We start from the raw sequence: 23,511 nt of genomic DNA, 5'->3' as shown, positions 1-23,511 counted from the left end.
TCAAATGTTAATGGATTAAGTAATATAGTCAACAATCAGAGATATCAGACTGGATAAAAAATATTCAACTATATTCTTCTGGACTAAAAGATACAAATAGTTAGGAAGTAAAAGGATGGAAAAGATACATAAACAGCAGCCCTAAGAAAGTTGTGGTGGCTCCACCAATACCAGAAAAAAGTAGACTTTAAAACAGAAAAAGTTACTAGAAATAAAGAGGGATATTGTATAATAATAAAAGTGTCAGGCTAAGTATATCTCCACAGAGCCTCAAAATACCTGAAGGAAAAGCTGACAGACTTGAAGGGAAAAGTAAACTTTTCAACAGAAATACCTGGAGACTTCAATACCCTGCTTTCAATAATAGATAGATAACTGTGCAGAATCTCAACATGGAAATTGAAGCCTTGAGCATCACTGTGAATGAAACTGACCTAAAACATAGCTGTATACTTTCCACTCTACATCATAATGCACACATTTTAAAAATATTCTCTAGAATAGACCATATGATAGGTCATAAAACAAGCCTCAATAAATTTAACTGGATTAAAATTATGCAGAGTATATTCTCTGAAAAACGAGTGAAAATAAAAACTCATAAAGAAATTCACACTTATGGAAAAAACAACCATTGCTAAGTTAATTGGGCAAAAAGAAACTACAAAAGAAAATTAGGAAATGCTTTCAAATGAATGAAACAGGAGACAAAGCCTATCAAAATGTATTGATTGCAGCTACACTTAAACTAAATAGAATTTTATAGTTGTATTACCTATATTAAAAAAGAAGAAAGTTTTGAATTCAGTAACCTAATCTTCCACCTTAAGAATGAGAAAAACAAGAGCAAACTACACTCAAAGCAGGCAGATAGAAATAATAAAGAGAACTTACTGAAATAAAGAATATAAAACAATGGAAAAATTAATGATCCTAAATTTGTTCTTTAAAAAGAGCACCAAAATTGATACATATTAAGCTATGCTGACCAAAAAGAGACTCAACTAAAATTAGGAATGAAAGAGAATCCCTTATTATTAACCTTACAGAAAAAAAAGAATTATAAGGGCATACTATGAGCAAATATATACCAACATTTAAATAATTAAATAAATTTAAATGAAATGGACAAATGCCTTAAAAAAAACCACTAATTACCAAAACAAACTTAAGGAAAGATGGACTACATGAAGGAACTGATAGAAAGTAAATGAGTTGAGTTAGTGAACACAAAACTACCCCCAAAGAAGAGTCCAGGGCCAAATGGTTTCACAGATGAATTCTGCCAAACATTTAAAGAAAATTAATATACAATTTTCACAAAGTCTTCCCAAAGAAGAGAACAGGAGAGTATACTTCCAGTTCCCTTTGTGAGGCCAGAATTGGTCTGATAGCAGCACCAAACAAAGTCATCACAAAAAAAGAAAAATATGATATCTCATGAGTATTAATGCCAAATTCTTAGCAAATTATTAGTATACCTAATACAAAAATATATAAAAACAATAATGTACAATAACTAAATGGATTTTATTTCTGCAATTTAAGGTTGGTTAAGCATTGGGAAATCAATTAATGTCATACACAAAACCAATAGAATAAAAGGTGAAAACTACATGATTATCTTAATACCATAAGAAAAAATTGACAAAAGTTAACACAATATCAAAATAAAATCTCTCAGTAAGCTAGAAAGCAAAGGGAACTTCCTCAACATGATAAAGCAAATTTATGAAGAACTGGTGACTACTGTTATGATGGGGAAAATCTGAATGCTTTCTCTCTAAGATCAGGAATAAGATCAAGATATCAACTAACCCCACCACTTACACTCAACATTGTAGTTGACATCCGGGGCCAGCATTAGGCATGAGAACAGGGTTAAATCTAAAGCAATCCCTATTTGCACATGACATGTTTATACAAGTAGAAAATCCTAAAGATTCTACTAGACATTTAAAAACCTCTACTGAAACTAATACATGCAGCAATGCCCAGGATACAAAATCAATGAAAAAAATTATATTTCTGTATACTTGCAATGAACAATTTAAAAGTGAAATTTAATAAACAATTTCATTTTGGGATGCAAGGGTGGTTCAACATTCATAAATCAATAAATGTAATACATTATATCAACAGTCAAGGACAAAAACCATATGATCATCTCAATAGATGCAGAAAAGGCATTCAACAAAATTGAACACACATTCTTGATAAAATCCCTACAGAAAATTGGAATACAAGGTCTTTATCTCAACTTGATTAAGGCTATCTATGAAAAACCAACAGCCAACATCATACTAACTAGTTAAAAACTGAAAACGTTCATGTTAAAATCAGGAACAAGACAATGATGCCCACTATCACCACTCTTGTTCAATATTGTTCTGGAAACATTAGCCACAGCAATTAGAAAAGAGAAAGAAATAAAAGGAATAAAGATAGGAAAGGAAGAAGCTAAACTGTCATTATTTGCTGAAGATATGATACTTTACAAAAACTCTGCCAAAAGACTTCTAGACTTAATTGACAGATTTAGTAGAGTAGCTGGATATAAGGTCAGCACTCAAAAAACAATAGCCTTCTTCTACACAAATAACAGACTCACTGAGAGAGAAATTAGGGAGACAATTCCTTTTCCAATAGCATCCAAAAAATGAAATATCTAGGAATCAATCTAATGAAGAAAGCAAAAGATCTCTACACTGAAAATTATAGCACTCTGAAAAAAGAGATCAAAGAGGATATAAGAAAATGGAAAGACATTCCTTGTTCCTGGATAAGAAGAACCAATATAGTGAAAATGGCCATATTTCCAAAACTACTATATAGATTTAATGCAATGCTGATTAAAATCTCAACAATATATTTCACAGAACTAGAGAAAACAATTCAAAACTTCATTTGGAACCAGAAGAGACCTAGAATAGCAAAAGAAATTTTAGGCAACAGAGATGTGGCTGGGGGTATTACAATCCCCAACTTGAAACTATACTACAAAGCTACTGTGATAAAAACAGCATGGTACAGGCAAAGAAACAGACCTGAGGATCAGTGGAATAGATTAGAAGATGCAGAAACAACTACAGATATACTCAGCTACCTCTTCCTGTTGACAAAGGAGCCAACCATCCTCACTGGAGGAAAGATAGCCTATTTAATAAATGGTGTTGGAAAAACTGGATTTCAGCCTGCCAAAGATTAAAACTAGACCCATACCAATCACCATGCACTAAACTAAGATTGAAGTGGATTAAAGATCTAAATATTAAGACAGAAACATTACACTTGCTGGAAGATAAGGTAGGTAGAACTCTTGAAGACACTGGCATAGGAAAAGACTTTATGAACAAAAACTCAGTAGCAAGGGAACTAGCACAAAGAATCAACAAGTGGGATTCTTGTCTTATTAAAAAGCTTCTGCATTGCAAGAGAAACCACCAACAGAGCTAAGAGACAACCTACAATGTGGGAAAAAATTTTCAGCTGCTGTACCTTAGACAAAGGACTACTATCTAGAATACATAAAGAACTGAAAAAAGTCAGATCCCCCAAATTCAAAGACCCAGTTCGAAAGTGGGCATCTGAAATTAACAGACATTACTCAGACAAAGAATTAAAAGCAACAAATAAATATATGAAAAAATGTTCAACAACACTGGTCATTCGAGAGATGCAGATGAAAACAACACTGAGATTCCACCTCACCCCAGAAAGAATGGCTGTTATAAAGCAATCGTCTAATAACATATGCTGGTGGGGTTGTGTGGAGAAAGGAACCCTTCTCCATTGTCTGTGGGAGTGCAGACTGGTGCAACCACTATGGAAATCAGTATGGAGATACCTCAAAGAACTAAGACTAGAGGATTAAAGTGATTAAAATGAATAATTGATAATTTGAAATAAGAAGAAAAGGTTCAACGGGGTAGGGGTGACAGGAGGAGAAGGGGAGAGATCAGAGTTACAGACTGGAATCTGAAAAGAATCCATATATAGATTGTGTTTAAAACTATAGGAAGAGATGTAGATAGAGACTAGGCTGGAGCTCATTAGTGGATTGGGAAGAGTCACTGAGATCAAGGGAGAGAAGGGTGTGTTTCCAGAAGAAGCACATACAACTATGTATAGTACATAGTACTCGATAGTGTGATAAATGACTGTTACTGTTTTAGGTACTTAACATAACATGCTGTGCTTTTCATCCTTTAGAGCATAATCCTACTTATATCAAAGAGTTTACTGTAAAACATTGTGCTGCTATGCCAGTGGTAGCCTCACGTATCTTGTGTTTAACGACGTATTTGGATTATATCAAGGGGCCATCACAGATGATTGATGTATATCTTTTCAGTTGGCACTTAGAAGTTGGCACTCTTGTGGTACTTTGCAATACACACAGATGAAATTGCCTAATAACATATTTCTCAGATTATATTTCCATCATGTGTCACATGACTGTATTGTAAATATTTTTTTAAAATTTCATTTATAATAGCATCAAATGAATAAAATATTTAAATTAACAAAAGAAGTATAAATCCTGTATTCTGAAGACAACAAAATGTTGTTAAATTTAAAATTTCCTAAAAGTGCATTCTGTGTTCATGGATGTGAAAATGGCCATATTCTTCACATTGATCTACAGATTCAACACAATTGACACTTTCTTCCCAATTTTGAAACTTATTATAAGGCTACAATAATCAAAACACTGCACTGGGCATAATGATATACAGAGATCAGTAGAATACAATTGAGAATTCAGAGTTAAACCACTGTATTTAAAGTCAACTGATTTTTTTCCATTAAGTTTATTGGTACATTTTAGGTATACAGTACAGTTACATTTATCACTGGGAATGTGTACCTTTACATGAAATATCTTGATTCTTCTTTTTTCCCCATTCCCTTGCCCTCCCTTCAACCCTTCCACCCCTGCCTCTTTACAAAGACTTTGCTTCCGTTTTTTCCTTTTCTCATATTTTTTCCTTTCCCCTACCCCTCCCACTTCCCCTACCCCTTTGGACCTTTACTTTCTATTTCACATTATCAATTATTCATTTTAATCCTTATTTACACTTTCAGTTTCTCACACCAGAGAAACTATTCAGTATTTACATGTGTGTGTCCTGTTTATTTCACTTAAGAGTATGGCCTCGGGCTGGGGATTTAGCTCAGTGGTTCTGCTGCCTGCCTCGCAAGCACAAGGACCCGAGTTTGATCCCCGGTACCAAAAATAAATAAATAAATAAGAGTATGGCCTCAATGTACATCCATTTAGCTATAAATGTCTCTAGTTTCTCATTCTTTATGGCTGAGTAGTACTCCATTTTATTTAAAAAAAAAAAAAACACACGTCTTCTTTATCCAGTCTGCAGTTGATAGGCACTTGGGCTGTTTCCAAGCTTTAGCTGTTACAAACTGTGCTGCTATAAATATAGGTGTGCATATATCACTGTGGTATGTGTTCTATTATTTATTTATTTATTTATGTATTTATTGGCACCGGGGATCAAACTCAGGTCCTTGCACCTGCCGCAGCAGGCGGTGAAACCACTGAGCTAAATCCCTGCCCCTAAAAAGCTCATTCTAAAAAGACATAGATAGTAGAAGACAAATCGGTAGAAACAAAAATAAAAGATTAATGGTTGCTTATGGCTGGAGGAATTAGGGAAAAGAATGTAAAGTGACTGATTATGAACATAAGATATTTTGCAATTGATAAAAATGTTGTCAAATTGTGATTGTACAATCCTATGAATATACATAAATCTTGAATATACATTTCAATATATTGAATGTAGTACTTTTATTTAAAAACAAAAGACTAAAATGAAAGTCAGAAAATATCAATGCAATCCTGTATTTGTTTTTTCCTGCCGACTTTGAACAATTTGCTTATTTGTGTGCCTTAGTTTCCTTATGATAATGCTTTAAGATGTTTTGTGTGTATATGTGACTTATAACTTTTTGTTTGTTGGTTTATATCAGCAACAGATAATAACTGCATTCAGCTCAGGGAATTGGTACATACACATGCCTCATCTTAATCTTTTACTTACCCTTATCCTCTACTTTCTCCCCTCTCCCCTCACCCTCACATTCTCTTCCCATCTCCACAAAATATACCTTCCTATTTCCTGTCATCTCATTTATTTTACTTTTAATATTATTTATAGTTTGGGGTTTTTTTTATAAGAGGAACCATGAGATATTTAACCTTCTGCATCTGATTTATTTCATGTAGCATTATGGTCTCAAGATGTATTCATTTTCCAACAAATGAGTCAGATTTATCCTTCTTTATATCTGAGTAGTACTCCCCTATATACTGTATATATACCACATTTTCTTTATCCATTCATCTGTTGATGGACATATAGGTTACTTCCAAAATATAGCTATTATGAATTGTACTGCTATAAACATGGATATGCATGAATCATTGTAATATGATATCTTTAACTCTGTTATTCTTCAAGGGAGTGCTAGGCAATGTGGAGTAAAGGAGTGAGATTTTGTCAGCGGTTACAATGACTAATAGGCATCCATTCACAAAGGGCTGGCTCTGAGGTTATGTAACCTGTACAGTCATCCTGGGACCCATGCTATGCTCAGAAGAGCCAATAGTTGGTTTAATTTTCTGTCGTTTCTTGAAATTCTTAATAAATTCTGAACAAAGAAGCCTGTATTTTCATTTTGTACTATGCCTCACAAAGTAGCAACCAATTCTGATCCTACAGAGAGTGGAAAGTGACTGAGGAGCCTTTAATGTCCAGTAGTATACAGGGCAACCCTGCACAGTGGATAATTGCCCTGTCTAAAATGCCATAATGAGAAACACTGATTGTTAAGTAATTGTTGAACTCAGAAGGGCTGTGATTTTTTTTTTTTAACTAAGCAACTAGAACCTAATCTGAAATTTTCAAGAATACTGTGTGTTCTTCAGGAAAGTTGCTTTGATATTTCTTGTACCCCCCCCCCAAAAAACGAGGATCTATGGCATTTGTGGGTTTTGACCTTCATTTTATTTCCTGAGTCTGGTCATATATCCTATCTGAACCCAATGTACCTTAGCCCTGCTTGTCTTCCTATCAATTGGCCTTTTGAAATTCAGATGATTATAACCTTAACTTATTTTATTTTTGGTTATTAAGAGATTCATTAAGAAATTGCCAACTCAGTAGGCTCTGTGGAAAAAACAATTATGATTTTCCAGAGAATTTCTGATGAATAATAAATTTATGAGCTAAGCACTTTACATGTGATGTTTCATTTAATTTTTCCCATCAATATTTTAGATTATGATTACCCCAACTTTACAGCTGAGGAAACTTAATTTCAGAGAAGTTAAGAGAGACTAGAAGAAAACGATATATTTTCTTTCTTGACTTCTCAAGTGGATTAGACAAAAACTAAGACCCACCAATACTTCTTTCCTTTGTTGACTGATTTTCCTTAAAAATATTAGGTGTTACAAAAAGAGTTAGTGTCAGAATCCACTGTTCTATGTTATCGTTATATACTTTATGCTCTTATATTTGTGTTATTTCCATTTGAACCAAGATTCATTATATACCTAGGCTAAGAATTTAATAGTCTACACGAGAGGAAAAAAAATCTGAATTATGACATAAAAGATTTAATTATTTTCAGAGTCGAAGAATTTTATGGCTGGAAGAAATTTTAAAGTGTTCCTGTGCCAATCCACACATTTTATAGAGTTTTGAGACCAGGATTTAGATAGGTTTACTTCTTACCCATGTTCACATAATTGATGTATGGCATTAGTGACAAAGCCCGGAAAATAACTTGGGGGTTAAAGTGAATTCTTGGTTCATCAGTCTTTCCAAACATCACCTGTCTCTTTCTGTTCGGTTTTGTCTAGATGTAATAAAACAACCAATTCGAGGTCTGACAGTTTCTTCTTCCTTAGAAATTACTTGCATGGGGTTTAGGCAGTCTGTGGATATCCTGTGTGTGTGTGAATTATAGGCTTTTGGATATTTTTAACTCAACATAAAGTTGTCTGCCATAGAGTTGTGGAAGTAGGAGAACTTCCACTTACAAAGGTTTGAGTAGAAGCCAGTGAGAAATAATTTCTCAGTAAGTTAAAAGAATAGTTTGCCGATGATCATATGTGTTGAGAAACAAGATTCATTTTGGGGGCAGTGACCCAGTAGTACTAGAATAGAGTAATGGAATTCAAAAAGGAAGTATTGAGAGAAGTCAGAGGAGATGTTCTAATTCATGTTTCCTGAGCAATTAAAATTGAGAAGCCCTTATTTGTAGCTTATTGCTATGTAGTTTTGGATGAATCCACCAAGGGTAGAGATGGGAAATTTCTTTTTTTAAAATTAATTTTATTGGTACATTTTAGGTATACAATTCAGTTACATTCATCACTGGAAATTTGCACCTTTACATAATCTCTCTTGGTTCTTATTTTTTCCCCATTCCCCTGCCCTCCCTTCAACTCCTCCATCCCTCCCTATTTACAAAGACTTTGTTTCCATTTTTTCATCTTCTCATATTGATTCCATACTAATATAGATCCTTAAGAGGTCTCGGTTTCTCCCTTCTACAGCTCTATTAAATTATGTTAAAACCAGGAGTCAAAACTTGTAGATGTTTTCTTTATTCAATTATATGCTTTCAAAAACAAAACAAAACCAAAAAATCCTCCACAAGGCACATCTCTGACCCCATGTTTTATTCTGACTATAACTGTGATAAGCTCAGCCTCAGGGTTCCTTCCTTGGCTTCAGCGGAGGGCCTCAAGTGACCTTTCCTTGGCCTGGTTCCTCTGAGGAGTGGACTCAGGACATTTTTGACAGAGATAAAGGCTGGCTTTTTAAAGGCTTTCTTGAGGGGTACATAAATCTCTTGCTGTTTTGGAGTTGCAAACTATTTGTAAGCCAAACTTTATGCTTCTGCAACTAGAAAATGTTCCTCCCTTTCGTGTTACAGGGTCTCAGAAGGATCGCTGGATTCGTTTGTTGGCACTGAAAAGAAGTGGGAAATTGTAAGGCATGGTTTTATTAATTGGCCAAAGGTCTCAGGGTTTTTGGCTTTTAAAAAAATCCTTAACTTCATTTGTGTAATAGGAATAAAGGTGAATAATTTTCCTTTCTTAATTGAACTGATTTTTCTATAGGATCAGGTCAACTCATAAAACCTTGGGTCCTAGTGGAAAGGGTTTTTCCCCCAGAAACAAATTCTTGTATATATTGGATTTCTTTATATTTCTGACCATCACCCATCCTTTGCTTCTTAGTCCATGTGTACTCCATGGGTAAAGCATCCATTTTCATGAGCCCTAGCATCACCTTTTCATAGCTTATTAGCTCACAATTGAAGGTCTCATGAGCTCTATGTGTTTATTGATCTCCAAATCTGTGTTTATAACTGACTATTAGATATTTTTACCTAGTTTTCCATCAGGAACCTTCAAGGTTAAACACAAATCACTTTCATACTTCCATTGACCCCTCTCTTTGCCTCTCTTTTTCATTTTTTTTTTCACTTCTTATATTTTCTTTCTTGGTTTGTAATGTGGCAGACTTATCAAGTTCAAGCAAGCAAAATACCTTAGATAAATCCTCAGCTCTTCTTTCTTGCCACATGTACAATAGGCCATTAAATATGCTCTTGGGAGTACTTTTTAATTAAAATATTAACATACATTTATAAAGGTGCACAAACTGTCCATGTGCAGCTTTAGTTGATGTTCACAAAGTTAACAGGCTGGTAACTAGTAACCAAGTTATCAGCAACCCCACAACCTTTGTAAGCCCCCCACCATTACCCCTTTGCTCCAGAGGTACTGTTTACTTAATATGTAGCACAGCAGTGTGGCCTGCTTTTGTGCTTTTTATAAATGGAATTGTATGTAAATGGAATGTGTATCAAAATTCCTTTGCCCAAAATTATATTTAAGAAACTCTATGTTGCTGTATGTACCAGTATGCTTTAATTCTTATTGTTTAAGATTACGGTGAGTGACTATATCACAGTTTATTGATTCATTCTACTGTTGGTAAACATTTGATTTGCCCCAGTTTGGAGGTATAGTAATTACTGCTGCAACAAACATCTTTGGATCTGTGTCTCAGTAGAAACATTTATAAATCCTGGCTGAGCAAATATCTAGCTGTTCAACAAATATATGTTTTAATAAATATCACCAGGCAGTTTTTAAGGTGATTGTACTAGTTTGTGCAGGAGTTTTTTAGTTCCTTTACACGCTCATCAACATTTGCCATTTTGACCCTGTTCATTTTAGCCATAATGGTCCATATGAAGTAGTAGCTTATGGTTTGAACTTTCATTTTTCTCTGTTGCCTGAAGTTGAACACTTTCATACATTTCTCGTTTTTCAAAGTTAAAAAATCCTTATTTTTTTATTCCTGGTACCACTACCACAATTTACAGGGCAATATACCTGATGTAATGAAAAAAATAAAAGAAAAAGCTACAACAGATAAAAGACCTCAGGAATGTACATCTAATTGACACTACGTTGCAGTAATCAATAGCTGTGCTTTTTACTTACCCATTCAAATATCCTTTGTTGTGAAAAGGATTTTCAGTGTACATTTTATTAAACTGATAGCCTTAGTGTTTGTTACAGTCAAGTTCTGTTCCACATTGTGAACTGCAGTTTTTTCTCCCACACTGTAACATGCATTTCATTCCCCAAATGTGGTATTTTAATGAACAAAAGTACTTAATTTTAAAGTGGTTGAATTTATTATTGCTTCCATAATGATGAGTGCTTTTGATGTTCTGTTTAAGAAAACTTGACTATGTTTCATAAGATTTAAAGAGAATTTTGGTAAGCAGTATGGTGACACTTTGAAAAGGTGGAACTCTGTTACGTACAGTTCTAAATACGAGAAACTGATAGGCAGGGACACACAGGATTTCATACCACATTGGAGAACAGCTAGGGCTGTAGAGACAGCTTATGTATTATAAGTAGGATGGGCTTCACTAGGTTTCCCAGACTCCCTGAGAGTTGACTAATTTGAATACACGTAGTTTCCAAGTGGGATCACAAATTGTCTGGTACATAAGCATTGAGGACAGGTGCATAGGAGCCTTGGTGTGTGAGAGCCCAGTAGAGGAAATGATTGAAGGTGTGGCTTTAATAACCTACCTGGGAAGGAAAACTTTAGTCAGAGTCTCAAGAGTGGGTGAAGAAAGCAACTTTTAAAACCGTATTACAGATAAACACAAGAATCATTGTTTTTTTTTTCTTTCATATTTAGGTCTAGAGTTCATCTGGTTTACTGTTTTTGTGAGCTAAGTTTGTGGATTCATTATAGCTTACACTGCGCTATTTACTGAAAAATATTTCCATTTGCAACCACAGATAGGCTATGTGTTAACCCCTTTTTCTGTCCTTCCCCTCCTCTTCTTTCTCTTATCTTTCTTCTCTTTCTCTTCCTGCTTCATTGTCTTATAAATTTTTAGGTTTTACTTTGCTGTTATGAAATTTTAAAGGCCAAATTGCCAAACTCTTGAAATTCAATTTAATCACCCTATACAATGTTACTATCATTACTTTAACCAAGGAGTCATTTTTTATGTCAATTAATATCAAAAAATGAGATTTTACTTCACCTTTATTCCTTTCCTAATACATTCATTCTTCATGTGTATCAGCATTCCTGACACAGATCACTTTCTTTTTCCTTGAAGAATGCTCTTTAACATTTTTTACTGAATAGGTTTATTGGTAATTAATTATCTCAGATCTGTTTGAGAAAATACTTTTTTCACTGTTGAGAGATTACTCCACTAAATTTAGAAATCTATTTTAAATATTTTGTTCCACTCTCTTCTTGCTTGCATAGTTTCTCATGAGAAGTCCACTGTCTTATCCTTGTTTCTCCATAGGGATTTTCTGTCTGCAAGGTAATAAATCTTACAGTTTGGGGGCTGCTTTAGATTCCAGACTGGAATACATAGGTGACAAAAACAAAACAAACAATAAAAGCAAATCAGGGATTTCTTCCTGAGTCATCAGTACTGAGATCCACCCCCCCACACCCAATTCTCCTATTTCATCTCCTTTCCAAATTGCCTCATAGGTACTTTATTGGGTATTTTGCCTCAGTGTTTTTAGTTATAGATGTAGAAGAAATACATGGAAGTGTATTTACTCCACCTTATTTGGAACCAGGAGTGACATTTTAAATATTGCATCTTAAAACTATGGTTCTTATTAAAATCCTTTGGAATGTGTTTTATTCTTTAAGCAGGCAACCAAGCCAGTGGGTCCACACTACAAGTTCTGTCTTGCCTTCTGCAGGTGGTAGCTCCAATATCAGTAAGCTTTCATTCAGAGCCTTTGCTATACTTCCCAAGGGTTCCAGTATATGCACCATTCAGGGCTTTGTTTAAAAGATTATTCTTTGTCCATTGAATTGGCTTGGTGTTTCTGTAAAACATTAATTAATTATATACACGTCAGTACACTTCTGGACTTTGTTGTTACTTTGAGCTATTATTTCTGTCTTAATGCCAGTATCACATAGACTTGATTTTGGTGGCTTTAAATTGAGTCTTAAATATAAATCAGGTTAAATTCTCCAAAATTGCTCAACTTTTTCAATTATTGTAGCTATTTTAGATCCTTTGTGTTTCTGTATAAATTTAAGAATTAGTTTGTCAATTTAAAAAAATTTCTGCTGAAATTTTCATTATATATTTTCTTTGAGATTTTATTAAGCCTACACATCAATATGGCAACATTACAATGTTAGCAATATTGAATCTTTCAATTCTTTTACATGTTATATTTGTCTATTTAGTGTTTTTTATTTCTCTCAATAATTTTTGTAGTGTTCCATTTACAAATTGATTTCTTAATATTTCAAAATTTTATGCTCTTATTTCAGTTTTTAATTTTGTCACTTTTATAAATAAATTCTAATGATATTTCTGTTGATCTTGTATCTATTTTTAATTTCTTTTTAAAACTTTATTCTTTTTATTAGTACATATTTGTCATACATATTGATCACATTCATCATAGGGAATTTACACCTGTACATAACACATCTCAATTCTTTTTTTCCCATTCCCCTTCCCTCCCTTCAATCCATCTCCCCCTCTCCATTTACACAAGCTTTGTTTTCTTTTTTTTTTTTTTACCTTCTGTTCTCTTTTTTTCTCCTCTTTCCTTCCCTCCCTTCTCCATGCCCCATACTTGTTCCCTTTCCCATTTTAACATGTTCTTCCTACTTCTCAATATTTATCCTCCATTATGCTCCTCATTTACCCATTGGGTTTTTCACAGAAGAAAAACAATGTGATATTTAAATTTGTGTATCCAGTTTACTTCGCTTAAGATTACAGCCTTGAGATGCATCCATTTTCCTACAAATGACTCAAATTTATCCTTCTTTATGGCTGAATAATACTCTATTGTATAGTAATACCACATTTTCTTTATCCACTCATCTTTTGATGGAGATATGGATTGTTTCCAAGATTAACTGTGCTGCTATAAACATGGGTATACATATATCAGTGTGGTATGATGCTTTTAACTCTTTAAGGAACATACCAAGAAGGAGAATAGCTAGGTTGCTGTTGCTTGTGTCTAGATGTCCTCCCAAAGCCTCATGCCATCATAGGTGGGCTTTGTCAGAGGCGGTTGGATCTGGAATGTGTGACATTAGGATTGATTTATGGTGCAATGCTAGATTAAGTGTATGAGTGCTACCTGCCTTAAATAGCCTGGATAAGATATAAGACATACAAAGAGCTGTGGTTATTCTTTGCTTGTTTTGCTACCTTCTGCCCACCCCACCATGAACTGTTTTTGTTCTGTGATGCCTGTCTGCCATACCACCCTGCCTTGGAGCCAGCCAATTATGGACTGAAACCTCTAAAAACTGTGAGCTAAATAAACCTTTCCTCCTTTAATTTTGAGTGTCAAGTATTTTGTCTCAGCAACAAGAAAAGTAACTACACACGGGTCAAATGAACCTCTAGTGCTAGTTTTTTGAGGAATCCCAAAACTGACCTCCACAGTGGTTGTACTAGTTTACACTCCCACCAGCAATGGAGAAGTGCTCCATTTTGGCTGCAGCCTAAAAAGCATTTGTTACTGGTTTCCTTGATGATAGCCATTCTTTCTTGAGTGAGATACAATCTCAGTGTTGCTTAATTTGCTTTTCTTGAACGATCAGCGATGTTGAACATTTTTTCAATTTGCTATTTGTACTTCTTCATCTGAGAAGTGTTTGTTAATTTCAGATGCCCATTTTGGATTGGTTATTTAATTTGGGGGGAGTTTGATTTTTGTGAGTTCTTTATATATTCTAGATGTTAGTCCTTTGTCTGAGAAGTAACTGGTAAAAAATTTTTCCCATTCCAGGGGTTGTCTCTTCACTCTTTTGGTGGTTTCTTTTGCTGTGCAGAAGATTTTTTAATTTCATGTGATCCCAGTTATTGATTCTTTGTAATATTTCCTGTGTAATCTGGGTTTTGTTCATAAAGTCTTTGCCTACGTCTACCTATGCCGTCTACAGTTTTGCCTGTTCTATCTTCCAGCAGATTTAAGTGTTTCCATTTTAATATTTAGATCTTTGATCAATTTCAGTTTTAGTTTGGTGCATGGTGAGAGATACGGGTCTAGGTTCAATTTTCAGCACGTGGAAAGCCAGTTCTTGCAGCAACATTTATTAAAGAGGCTTTCTTCCAGTGAAAGTGTTTGGCCCCCTTGTCAAAGATAAGGCAGCTGAGTGTGCTTGGAGTTGTTTCTGCACCTTCTATTCTGGTCTTTTTTTTTTTTTTTTTTGCCAGTACATATTGTTTTTACCATGGTATCTTCGCAATATAACTTCAAATTGAGGATTGTGATCACCCTAGCCTTGCCCTTATTGCCCTGAATTGCTTTTTCTCTTCTAGATCTCTTCTGATTACAAATGAATTTTAGAATTGTTTTCTCTGTTCTGTGAGGTGTACTATTGGTATTTTGATTGGGATTGCATTAAATCTGTGTAAGTTTTGGATTGATCTTATTTCCAATGTGATTGTCTTTTGCCTCTGTTTCTTTCTTTACTGTATTGGGTAGAACCTCTACCAATGTGTTAAAAAGAAATGGTAAAGTGTCCATTCTTGTTATGTTTATGGGTTTAGGGAGAGTTTTTAAATGAAAATTTACTTTTTTGAAATATATAGTGCTATTCAGGCTACATATTTTTTCTTCAGGGAATTTTGTTGCTTTGTATTTTTCAATTAATTTTCCACTTCATCTTAGTTGTTGAAATTACTGACATAAAATTATTCATAGTATTTCTGTTTCCTTATTATCTTTACAATTTCTGAAGAACCTGTAATGACATCACTGATTTCATTCCAGACAGTGATAATTTGTCTCTTTTCTTATTCCTCCTGATTGTCTCTGGCTAGATGTATATGTTTTTATTAATTATCTCAAAGGCCAACTTTAGTTTCATAAGTTTTATTTTTTTCTTCTGAATTTTATTAATTTTACTCTTCATTATTATTTTTCTGTGGCTTATTTTATGTTTAATTTCTCTACTTTTAAAGTTTTAAAAGTGAAAGCTGACATCATTAATTTAAGGCTTTCTTAGCCAAAGTAGATATTTGACCTATCACTTTTGTATTAAACATTCCTTTAGTTGCATCTTTCAAATTTTTATATGTTGTGTTTTAATTTCCCACTAGATTAAATATTTTCCCAATTCATCTTTTTTTGACTTATGTCTCTAATATTTTGTTTCCACATATTTTCAGATTTTGTAGTTTAATTTTATTTTGGTTTAACTTCATTTTGGCTAGAAAATGTGTTTTGTCTTTGTAATTCTTTAACAAAGATCTTTCAAAGGGTAATTGTTTTTAATTGAGATGAAGCCCAGAATAACAGATTTTCCTTTTATGGATTATGCTTTGATGTCAACTGTAAGAACTCTTTTTCCCTAGTCATAGATCACAATGATTTTTCTCCCATGTTCTTTCATGTATGTCTTTTGAATTTTGTATTTTACATTTACATTTTTTATTCTTTTAATGTGATAATTGTATGAAGTATGACATTTACATTGACTTTTTTTTCTATTTATTTATTTATTTACTTACTTACTTAGTTATTTAGGCTGATGAATGTCTTATTGTCCCAGCATCATTTATTGTAAAGGCTCTTTCTCCTCCATTGAATTGTTTACTACTTTGCTAAAAGTTCATAATATTTATTCACAGCTTTTTCTAGGTTCTCTATAATGTTCCATTAATCAGTATATTTGTTGCTTTACCAATACTATATCCTCATGATTACTACATTTATGTAATAAACATTAACATTAAGAATGATTCCTCCCATTTTATTCTTCCTTTCCTTTCCCATATAAATCCAAGAATAAGGCTGTCTATCTCTATAAAGAAACTTATTGAGATTTGGATAGGTATTGTATTAAATTAGTGTATTATTTTGGGAAGAATAGTCATCTTTATTATGGTGAGGTTTCTAATCTATGCACATGGTATACCTCTCTAAGTATTTTGGTGTTTTAAAAATGACTTGCACCAGCGTTTTCTAATTTTATCATCCAGATTCTATATAAGCTTTATTAAATTTATATCTAAATATTTTATATTTTTGAGCATTCATAAATGGTATTGCATTAATTTCAGATTCTCCATGTCCATTTTCAGTATATAGAAAATGCAGCTAATTTTTGTGTATTGATCTTGTGTTTTGCCACCTTATTGAACTCACTTATTAACTCTAGGAGTTTTTTGTAGATTCCTTGAGAATTCCTCAGTGCCTAGTGTTTTCTAGGTAGACTTTTTTTTTTTTTTGCTAACAGACAGTTTTTTTTTTCTCTCTTCTTTTTAGTGTATGTACATTTTATTTCTTTTTTTTAAATCCTTGACTTGCCACTTTTCCAGGCTTGTTAGTTAGGACAGAAAGCCTTAATCTATAGCTGATTGTATCCCACCCTTGAGCCAGTATCCTCCTAAATGCTCTGCACAATGCCGTATAATTTGTTAGATTTTTCCACTCTAGCTGTGAGAAATATAAATTATTTCTATTTTGTGTAATGTCTGGGGATTATTCCATCTATTTCTTTCGAGTGGTTCTCTTCTGTATCTTGAAAGACTCATGTAGTTGCATCACAACCATACCCTATTAAGTACTCAGCTAAAGTCTTTGATGGCCTGCTGTATAGCTTTCCAAAACATTTCTGAGTCAGCTCTGTTCTCTGTAGTTTGCCCTTTTAATTCTCACCACTTTACTCTTCTTTTAGTTCCAATACCATTCATCAATTCAGAGGCTCTAGAATCCACTTAGTAACGTGGGCCATACTGGAGATCATCTCATTTGTTTCCCACTCCTAGGGCACGCTATCTTGTGCTGCCCTATGTGTAGTGTCTGAAAACTGGTCCTTCATATATTTTGTCCAGTGTTTCAGGTGGGTATAGGGTAAATCTGATCCTTGTTTATTTTATCTTGGTTGGAATTGGAAGTATTATAAAACTATATTTTCACTCATTTGTCATTTTGAAGATTGATTATTACATTTCAAACTCTGCTTGCAAAGAACTCAAGAAATTCCTGAGTCCTCTGGCCCTGATGCTTCTTTTGGGTATATTTCCTTCAAGATCTAAAAGAGAATCTGCCTGTGTAGTAAGAAGGCAGTGTTTTAAAAGAACTGGATACACTCTGCTAAGTAGTATAGAAGTGAGAGATCACTGAGTTGATAGGTATAGCAGGAGGAAAGAAGCATTGATATTGCAATGGTGACTTTTCTCAATGTTCTAAGAGTATATTCTTTCTATTCTTAAACTTTATATCAGTGGTAGGGCACTGTGTGGGTTTCCAGTCTTTGAATACATAGGAAAGATTCATTATGGTCAGATGTGTGAATTAAAATTTGGAAAGTGATTATTTGAGGGGAAATAGTAAACATTTAGTAAGAATTATATTAGTAGCTATAAAATTTCTCTTTCCCATCGCCTTCTTCTTTGACTTCCCTGTAATGTGGGAATGCACTTCTATGACCCCAGTCTTCATTTCTTTTATTTCTCTTATATATTTTTAGCAATTATAATGTGGCCACCATGGCCCCTAACTTGATTTTACATGTTTATATATGCATATATGATGAGTTCACACAGAATTCTGATCTGGTTTAAGTTTCCAAAATTATGGAGGAAAAATGGTGCTTTCCTTCTACTATTGTTTTTCAAGGACTTTTGAAGACTAATATGAAAACTTTTGTCCTTCTTAAGATAATTCAATCTCTCTCTCTCTCCCTTTCTTGTCACATCTTTCAGTATGATCACAACTCTAATGCAAGTGTACCCCTATGGATCCCATTCACTGTGAAAACATGAAAGATGTTAGGTTGTATTTTCTCCCTCTGACTTTAATTCATTTTCTGAAGAGGAAACAAATATACCAACACATTTTCATCTTGAACTGGCCTGAAATTGGTGATATGTATATATACTTGGAACAAAATCTTAGGGCTTTCCTAATGAAAACCATACAGAGAAATAGAGGCAGCTCTTGGGCTGACACTGCATTTGAGCTAAAATCTGGCATCTCAACACTATCGACAAGTCTGACAGCTGGAGCAGCAATCACCTCATCACATCTCTCAGTTGTGTCTCTCCTGGTTTTTGGCATCCTTTCTGCCTAAATTTTTATCAGATGAGCATTTTTCCTTGGCAAGTACTTTAAATACCTTCAACTTGTTCTATCTTTGCACTGTAGCCCTTTGCCCTCCAATGTCATTTCTCGTGTGTATGACTGGAGGGTATTCGGAACAAATTATTTAAGAATGCAGCTTTGCAGAGCAATTTCTTTTGGCCTTCTCCTTCCCCTCTCTCCCCAAATATCCAAGCTTTTTTCCCAAAGAGACCTCCAAAGGCATTTATTCATTTCATAGAAGCTACTTGATGGCTTTTGCAAATTGGAACAGTTGTTGTGAGTTTGTGTTGTAACACTACAGGCTAACTCTGCCTGTGTTCAGCCTTCAGCTTTGTTTTGTTTGGCTTTGCTTCATTCACAATAATCAAGGACTCAGGGTTGTGACCAGCATTAGCAAGCCTCAAAGGCCTCTCATAAATCGCAGCCAAATACTGTGTTTGGAGAGTCCTCAAGATTAATGGTTGGCCTCGGCTCTCTGAGGCTGTGCTGAGCTCTAAGGGAAGGTAATGTTGACTCCGCATCAGCATTTTCATTTTCAATTCAAAATGAAACCTGGAGATGGACTGCAGTCTACAAGCACCAAGAGGTGGAATGTGGGCCACTCCAGTGCCACCTGTAAATATGGTCAGTTCTGCCTGCTTAGCATACAAAGCCATTTAGTTTCTCTCTAGTTCTTTCTCAATGGATTTTTTTTTTTTAGATCTATTGCCTTACTTATTTTCTTCAGCTTTTATTTTTCATTAGTGCATGTTTGTATCCCATAATGATTACATTACTTGTGGGGAACTGGTACATGCACAGAGCACATCTCAGTTCTTTTTTCCTCACATTTTCCTCTCTTCTCTCTCCCTCTGTCTCTCAATCCTCTTCCAGTTTAAAAAAGATCTACCTCCCTATTACTATCATCTATCTTTTATTTTGTTCTTTATCTATAATTTGGGTTTGTCATATAAGAGAAACCATATGATATTTAAGCTTGTGTGTCTGATTTACTTCATTTAATTTTATGGTATCAAGGTGCACCCATTTTCCTCCAAATGACTCAGGTTCATCCCTCTTTATGGGAGAGTAGTATTCCATTGTGAATAAATACCACATTTTCTTTGTCCATTTATCTGTTGATGGATATATAGACTGCATCCAAGATTTACATATTGTGAATTGTGTTGCTATAAATAAACATGGGAATGCATATATCACTGTAATATGATATATTTTAACTTTAGTTCTTTCCTATTGAAATTCTCAGTTTTTGTCATCCAGATAGTCTTTGCCCCTCCCATTTCTTACTTGATGCATTGAGGGTTGAATGAAGATATATGAAAATAATGCAATCACGGGGAAAAGTTTTTAAAAGTCATTTTAATAACTAGAAAGACAAAGCAAAAAAGCCTATAAAAATGTAATAGGCTTATATATTTTCCCAGATCACAGCCTGCCAATGTATTATGTCAGTACCACTTCTTGGAAGTGAAAGAGATCATCCTTTGACTCTTGGTTTCCTTTGTTAGGCCAAAGAAGATTCTTTGGTTCCTCAGTGGATGGGAAAAGATAGTTAACAAATAACTAAGTCATTTCTCCTCTAGCCTATTTATAGTACTTACCAGTTAATGCTGGAAAGGCCATAAAACAGTATTAGTACCATTCATGGCCATCATTCTGATAATTATCTTCATCATGAGCCACACTTTAGAACAGGCATTATCTTTTTTAAAAGAAATCTTTATTGAGATATAATTCATATATAATAATGTTCACCCCTTTAAAGTAATAGTTCAGTATTTTTTAGTATATTTCTTTATCTTGGCAACTGTCACCACTAGCTAATCTTAGGACATTTTCATGATCCCCATAGGAAACCATATATCCATCAGCAGTCACTCTCCATACCTCTTTACCGCCCACCCCTGTCAACTACTCATCTCTACATGTGTTTTTGTATTCTGAACATTTCATATGAGTGGATTTATATAATGTGATCTTTATGACTAGCTTCTTTCACTGTTCATCCAGGTAGTAGCACACATATTTCAACTCTTTTTAGAGCTGAATAATAGTCCATTGCTTAGATATTTTGGTGGTCTGTTAACCAGTTAATGAGCATTTGGGTTTCTGCACATTAATAGTTTTATTAGGTGCAGCACCAAGCTCTAGACTTTTATTTCTAACATTTCATTCAGAATGTTGAAAAAATAGTACAAGAATTCTTACAGATCTTTCTTCCAGATGCTGCTAACATCTTATTCAACCACACACAATGATCAAACATTGATACAGTACTATTATATCATCTAAAAACCTTATTGAAATTTCTCCCTTTATTACACTAATATTCTTTTTTCTGGTTCCAGATCCAATCCAGCTCATACACTGCATTTAATTGTCTCCTTTAATCTCTTTTAAATCTGGAAGAGTTATACATTTTTTCTTTGTATTTAAGACTGATGTTTTTGGAATACTTATCAGTTATTTTATGAAATATCCCTCAGTGTGATTTTTTGTACTTCCTTTGTGCATCAACTCAGGGGATATATATTTGGCAAGAATATCATGTTGTAGACTCAGTGTATGATATCAGAAGATATCTGATATCAGTTCACCCCAATTCTGGTGATACTAACTTTGATCACTTTGTTAAGGTGATGGCTGTCAAGTTTCTGAAAAGTTGCTTTTTCTCCTTTGTGTTTAATAGTATCTTGTGGAAAGATGCTTTGATGCTAAGTATTCTGTTTCACATCATAGTCTGGTTCACTAATTTCAGCATCCATTTGATACTTACCTGCAACCGGTAAGTAGCAGGTAGTATGGTGTTTGCTGGGTGATTTTCTACTTGCATCATTCCTTCCACATTAGTTATCATGCTTTCCTATTAGTTTATTCACATATTTATTTAAGAAATTATTTTTAACATTATGGTCTCACGAATTTTTTCTTTATTCTATGGTTTGCAATCTATTACTATCATTATTTGTTTACTAATCTAACAGTTTGAGATTTACCCAGGGGCAGACCCTTCCATTTGACTTGTGTCTTGTTTTTCACATGCTCCCATTATTTTATCATGCTATTCATTATTTTCTTTTCTGGGCTTACCTTACGCTTTTCTTGCTCTAACCCTAGAGGCAGTCATTTGTCCAAGGAAACCTGATAAATTTTACTGGAGAGAGAGATGTTTAGAAACTATAATCTGGACACTACTCCCAACACTAATATTATTTCATTTCCTCCCTATGAGTTAGGTACAACCAGTAACCTCATTTTTTTTAAAATGAAAGAGCTGGTTCAGAGTCAAAACTAATATGCCACACATGCACTAAGAGTGTGGAAACATTTATCACCTACCTCGTCAGGCTTGCTGGGAAGAGAGCAGGAGAAGCACTCAAACTAGCATGTTTGGTTTGCATGAGAAATAGACAAGTAGCTTTGGTTTTTATCATGATTAGGGGTGTTGGCAAGAGGGTTCCCATGCACAAGGTGGTGTCTTTGTGGTCTGGACTTCCCTACCAGTGCCAAGGGAAGAACTGTCTGGATTTTAAAAATTGGTTTGCCCAGATGTGAAGCAAAAATGGAGTAGGAATGGGGTCTGAAAGCTGTGAGGTAATGAAGGGAGATGATCTTAGTTATTCAGAAATACCAAGAAATCCACAGGGAATGGGGAAAAAATAAGAACCAAGATACAGCATGTATACGTACAAGCAACCAATGATAAATGTAAATGTATTGAATAACTAAAACGTACCAATAAAAGAATTCAAGCAAAAAAAAAAAAAGAAATACACTAAAAGCTTAATAGAACTAATAAACTGACAAGATTGCAGGTTACAAAATCAATATACCCAAGACAATTGTCTTTCTATATGTTTCCAATGAACAATTCAAAGAAAAAATTAAGAATACAACTCTATTTACTATATTATATAAATGCATAAAATATGTAGGAATAAATAAAATAAATATAAAACCTGTATCATGAAAATTCAAATTACTGAAACAGATAAAATTAAATCAAAAGATATCCCATATTCATGGATGTGAGACTTAATATTATTAAAATGACTATATTTCTCAAATTTAACTACAGATTCAATGCAATCCCTGCCAAAATCCTAGCTAGTTTTTGTAGAAATTGACATGCTGATTTTAAAATTCATATGGAAATGCAAAGGATCTAGAATAGGAAAAACAATCTTGCAGAAGAAGATAAAGTTGAAAACTCCCATTTCCCAATTTTAAAACTTACCACAAAACTACAGTAATGAAAAAAGTGTGGTACCAATATATGGGTAAGCATAGATCAGTGTAGTGGAATTGGACCTTGAGAGCTTTTTCAGAGCTTCTAGCAGGGAAGTGCAACTACTCATACTCTTGACCAAGGAAACAGTTCTCCTCTATTGGGAGTGGGCATCCTCTTCAGTGGAACATGCAGCTCTGGAAAGGACACACATGGAACTGAGAGGGAGGAAGGGGACACCTGCCTAGCCAGCCAGATCAGCTGAACCAAACCTGGCGATCAATAGGGTGACAGATGTCACAGCCAGATCACCCTCACATCCAGTGTAATGGGATTGGAAGTCCAGCAATAAAGAGTCAATTGGTTTTCAACAAGGATGCTATAATATTTCAATGGAGGAAATAAAAGAGTCTTTTTAACAAATGGTATTTGGCCAATCAAATATGTACATGCAATAGAATCAAATTTGATCCCTCCCTTACTCTATGCACATAAAATAAGTCACAGTGGATCATAGACCTAAAGGTAAAAGCTAAAACTCTTAGAGGAAAACAGGGGTAAGTCTTCATGACCACAG

General features: G+C 34.2%; 1 protein-coding gene across 37 annotated transcripts in view; it reads left to right on the top strand.

The window, feature by feature from the left end:
* Lrmda (leucine rich melanocyte differentiation associated) overlaps positions 1-23,511 on the top strand; it is a 1,370,443-nt gene that overhangs the window by 1,039,062 nt on the left and 307,870 nt on the right. For 2 of the 37 annotated variants that reach the window (XM_087185381.1, XM_087185390.1), the window contains one exon: positions 8,974-9,028. The exons of the other annotated variants lie outside the window; for them this stretch is intronic. In XM_087185381.1, the coding sequence (XP_087041507.1) occupies positions 8,974-9,028 (55 nt within the window). The remainder of the gene's footprint in view (positions 1-8,973; positions 9,029-23,511) is intronic. 37 annotated transcript variants of the gene reach the window in all.

Source organism: Heterocephalus glaber, unplaced genomic scaffold, assembly GCF_053883595.1.
Source record: "Heterocephalus glaber isolate CG9 unplaced genomic scaffold, H.glaber_assembly_v1.0 deba00001497, whole genome shotgun sequence".
NCBI classification, from domain to species: domain Eukaryota; kingdom Metazoa; phylum Chordata; class Mammalia; order Rodentia; family Bathyergidae; genus Heterocephalus; species Heterocephalus glaber.
The sequence above is the reverse complement of the archived record's forward strand: the minus strand, read 5'-3'. Positions and strand labels throughout refer to the sequence as shown.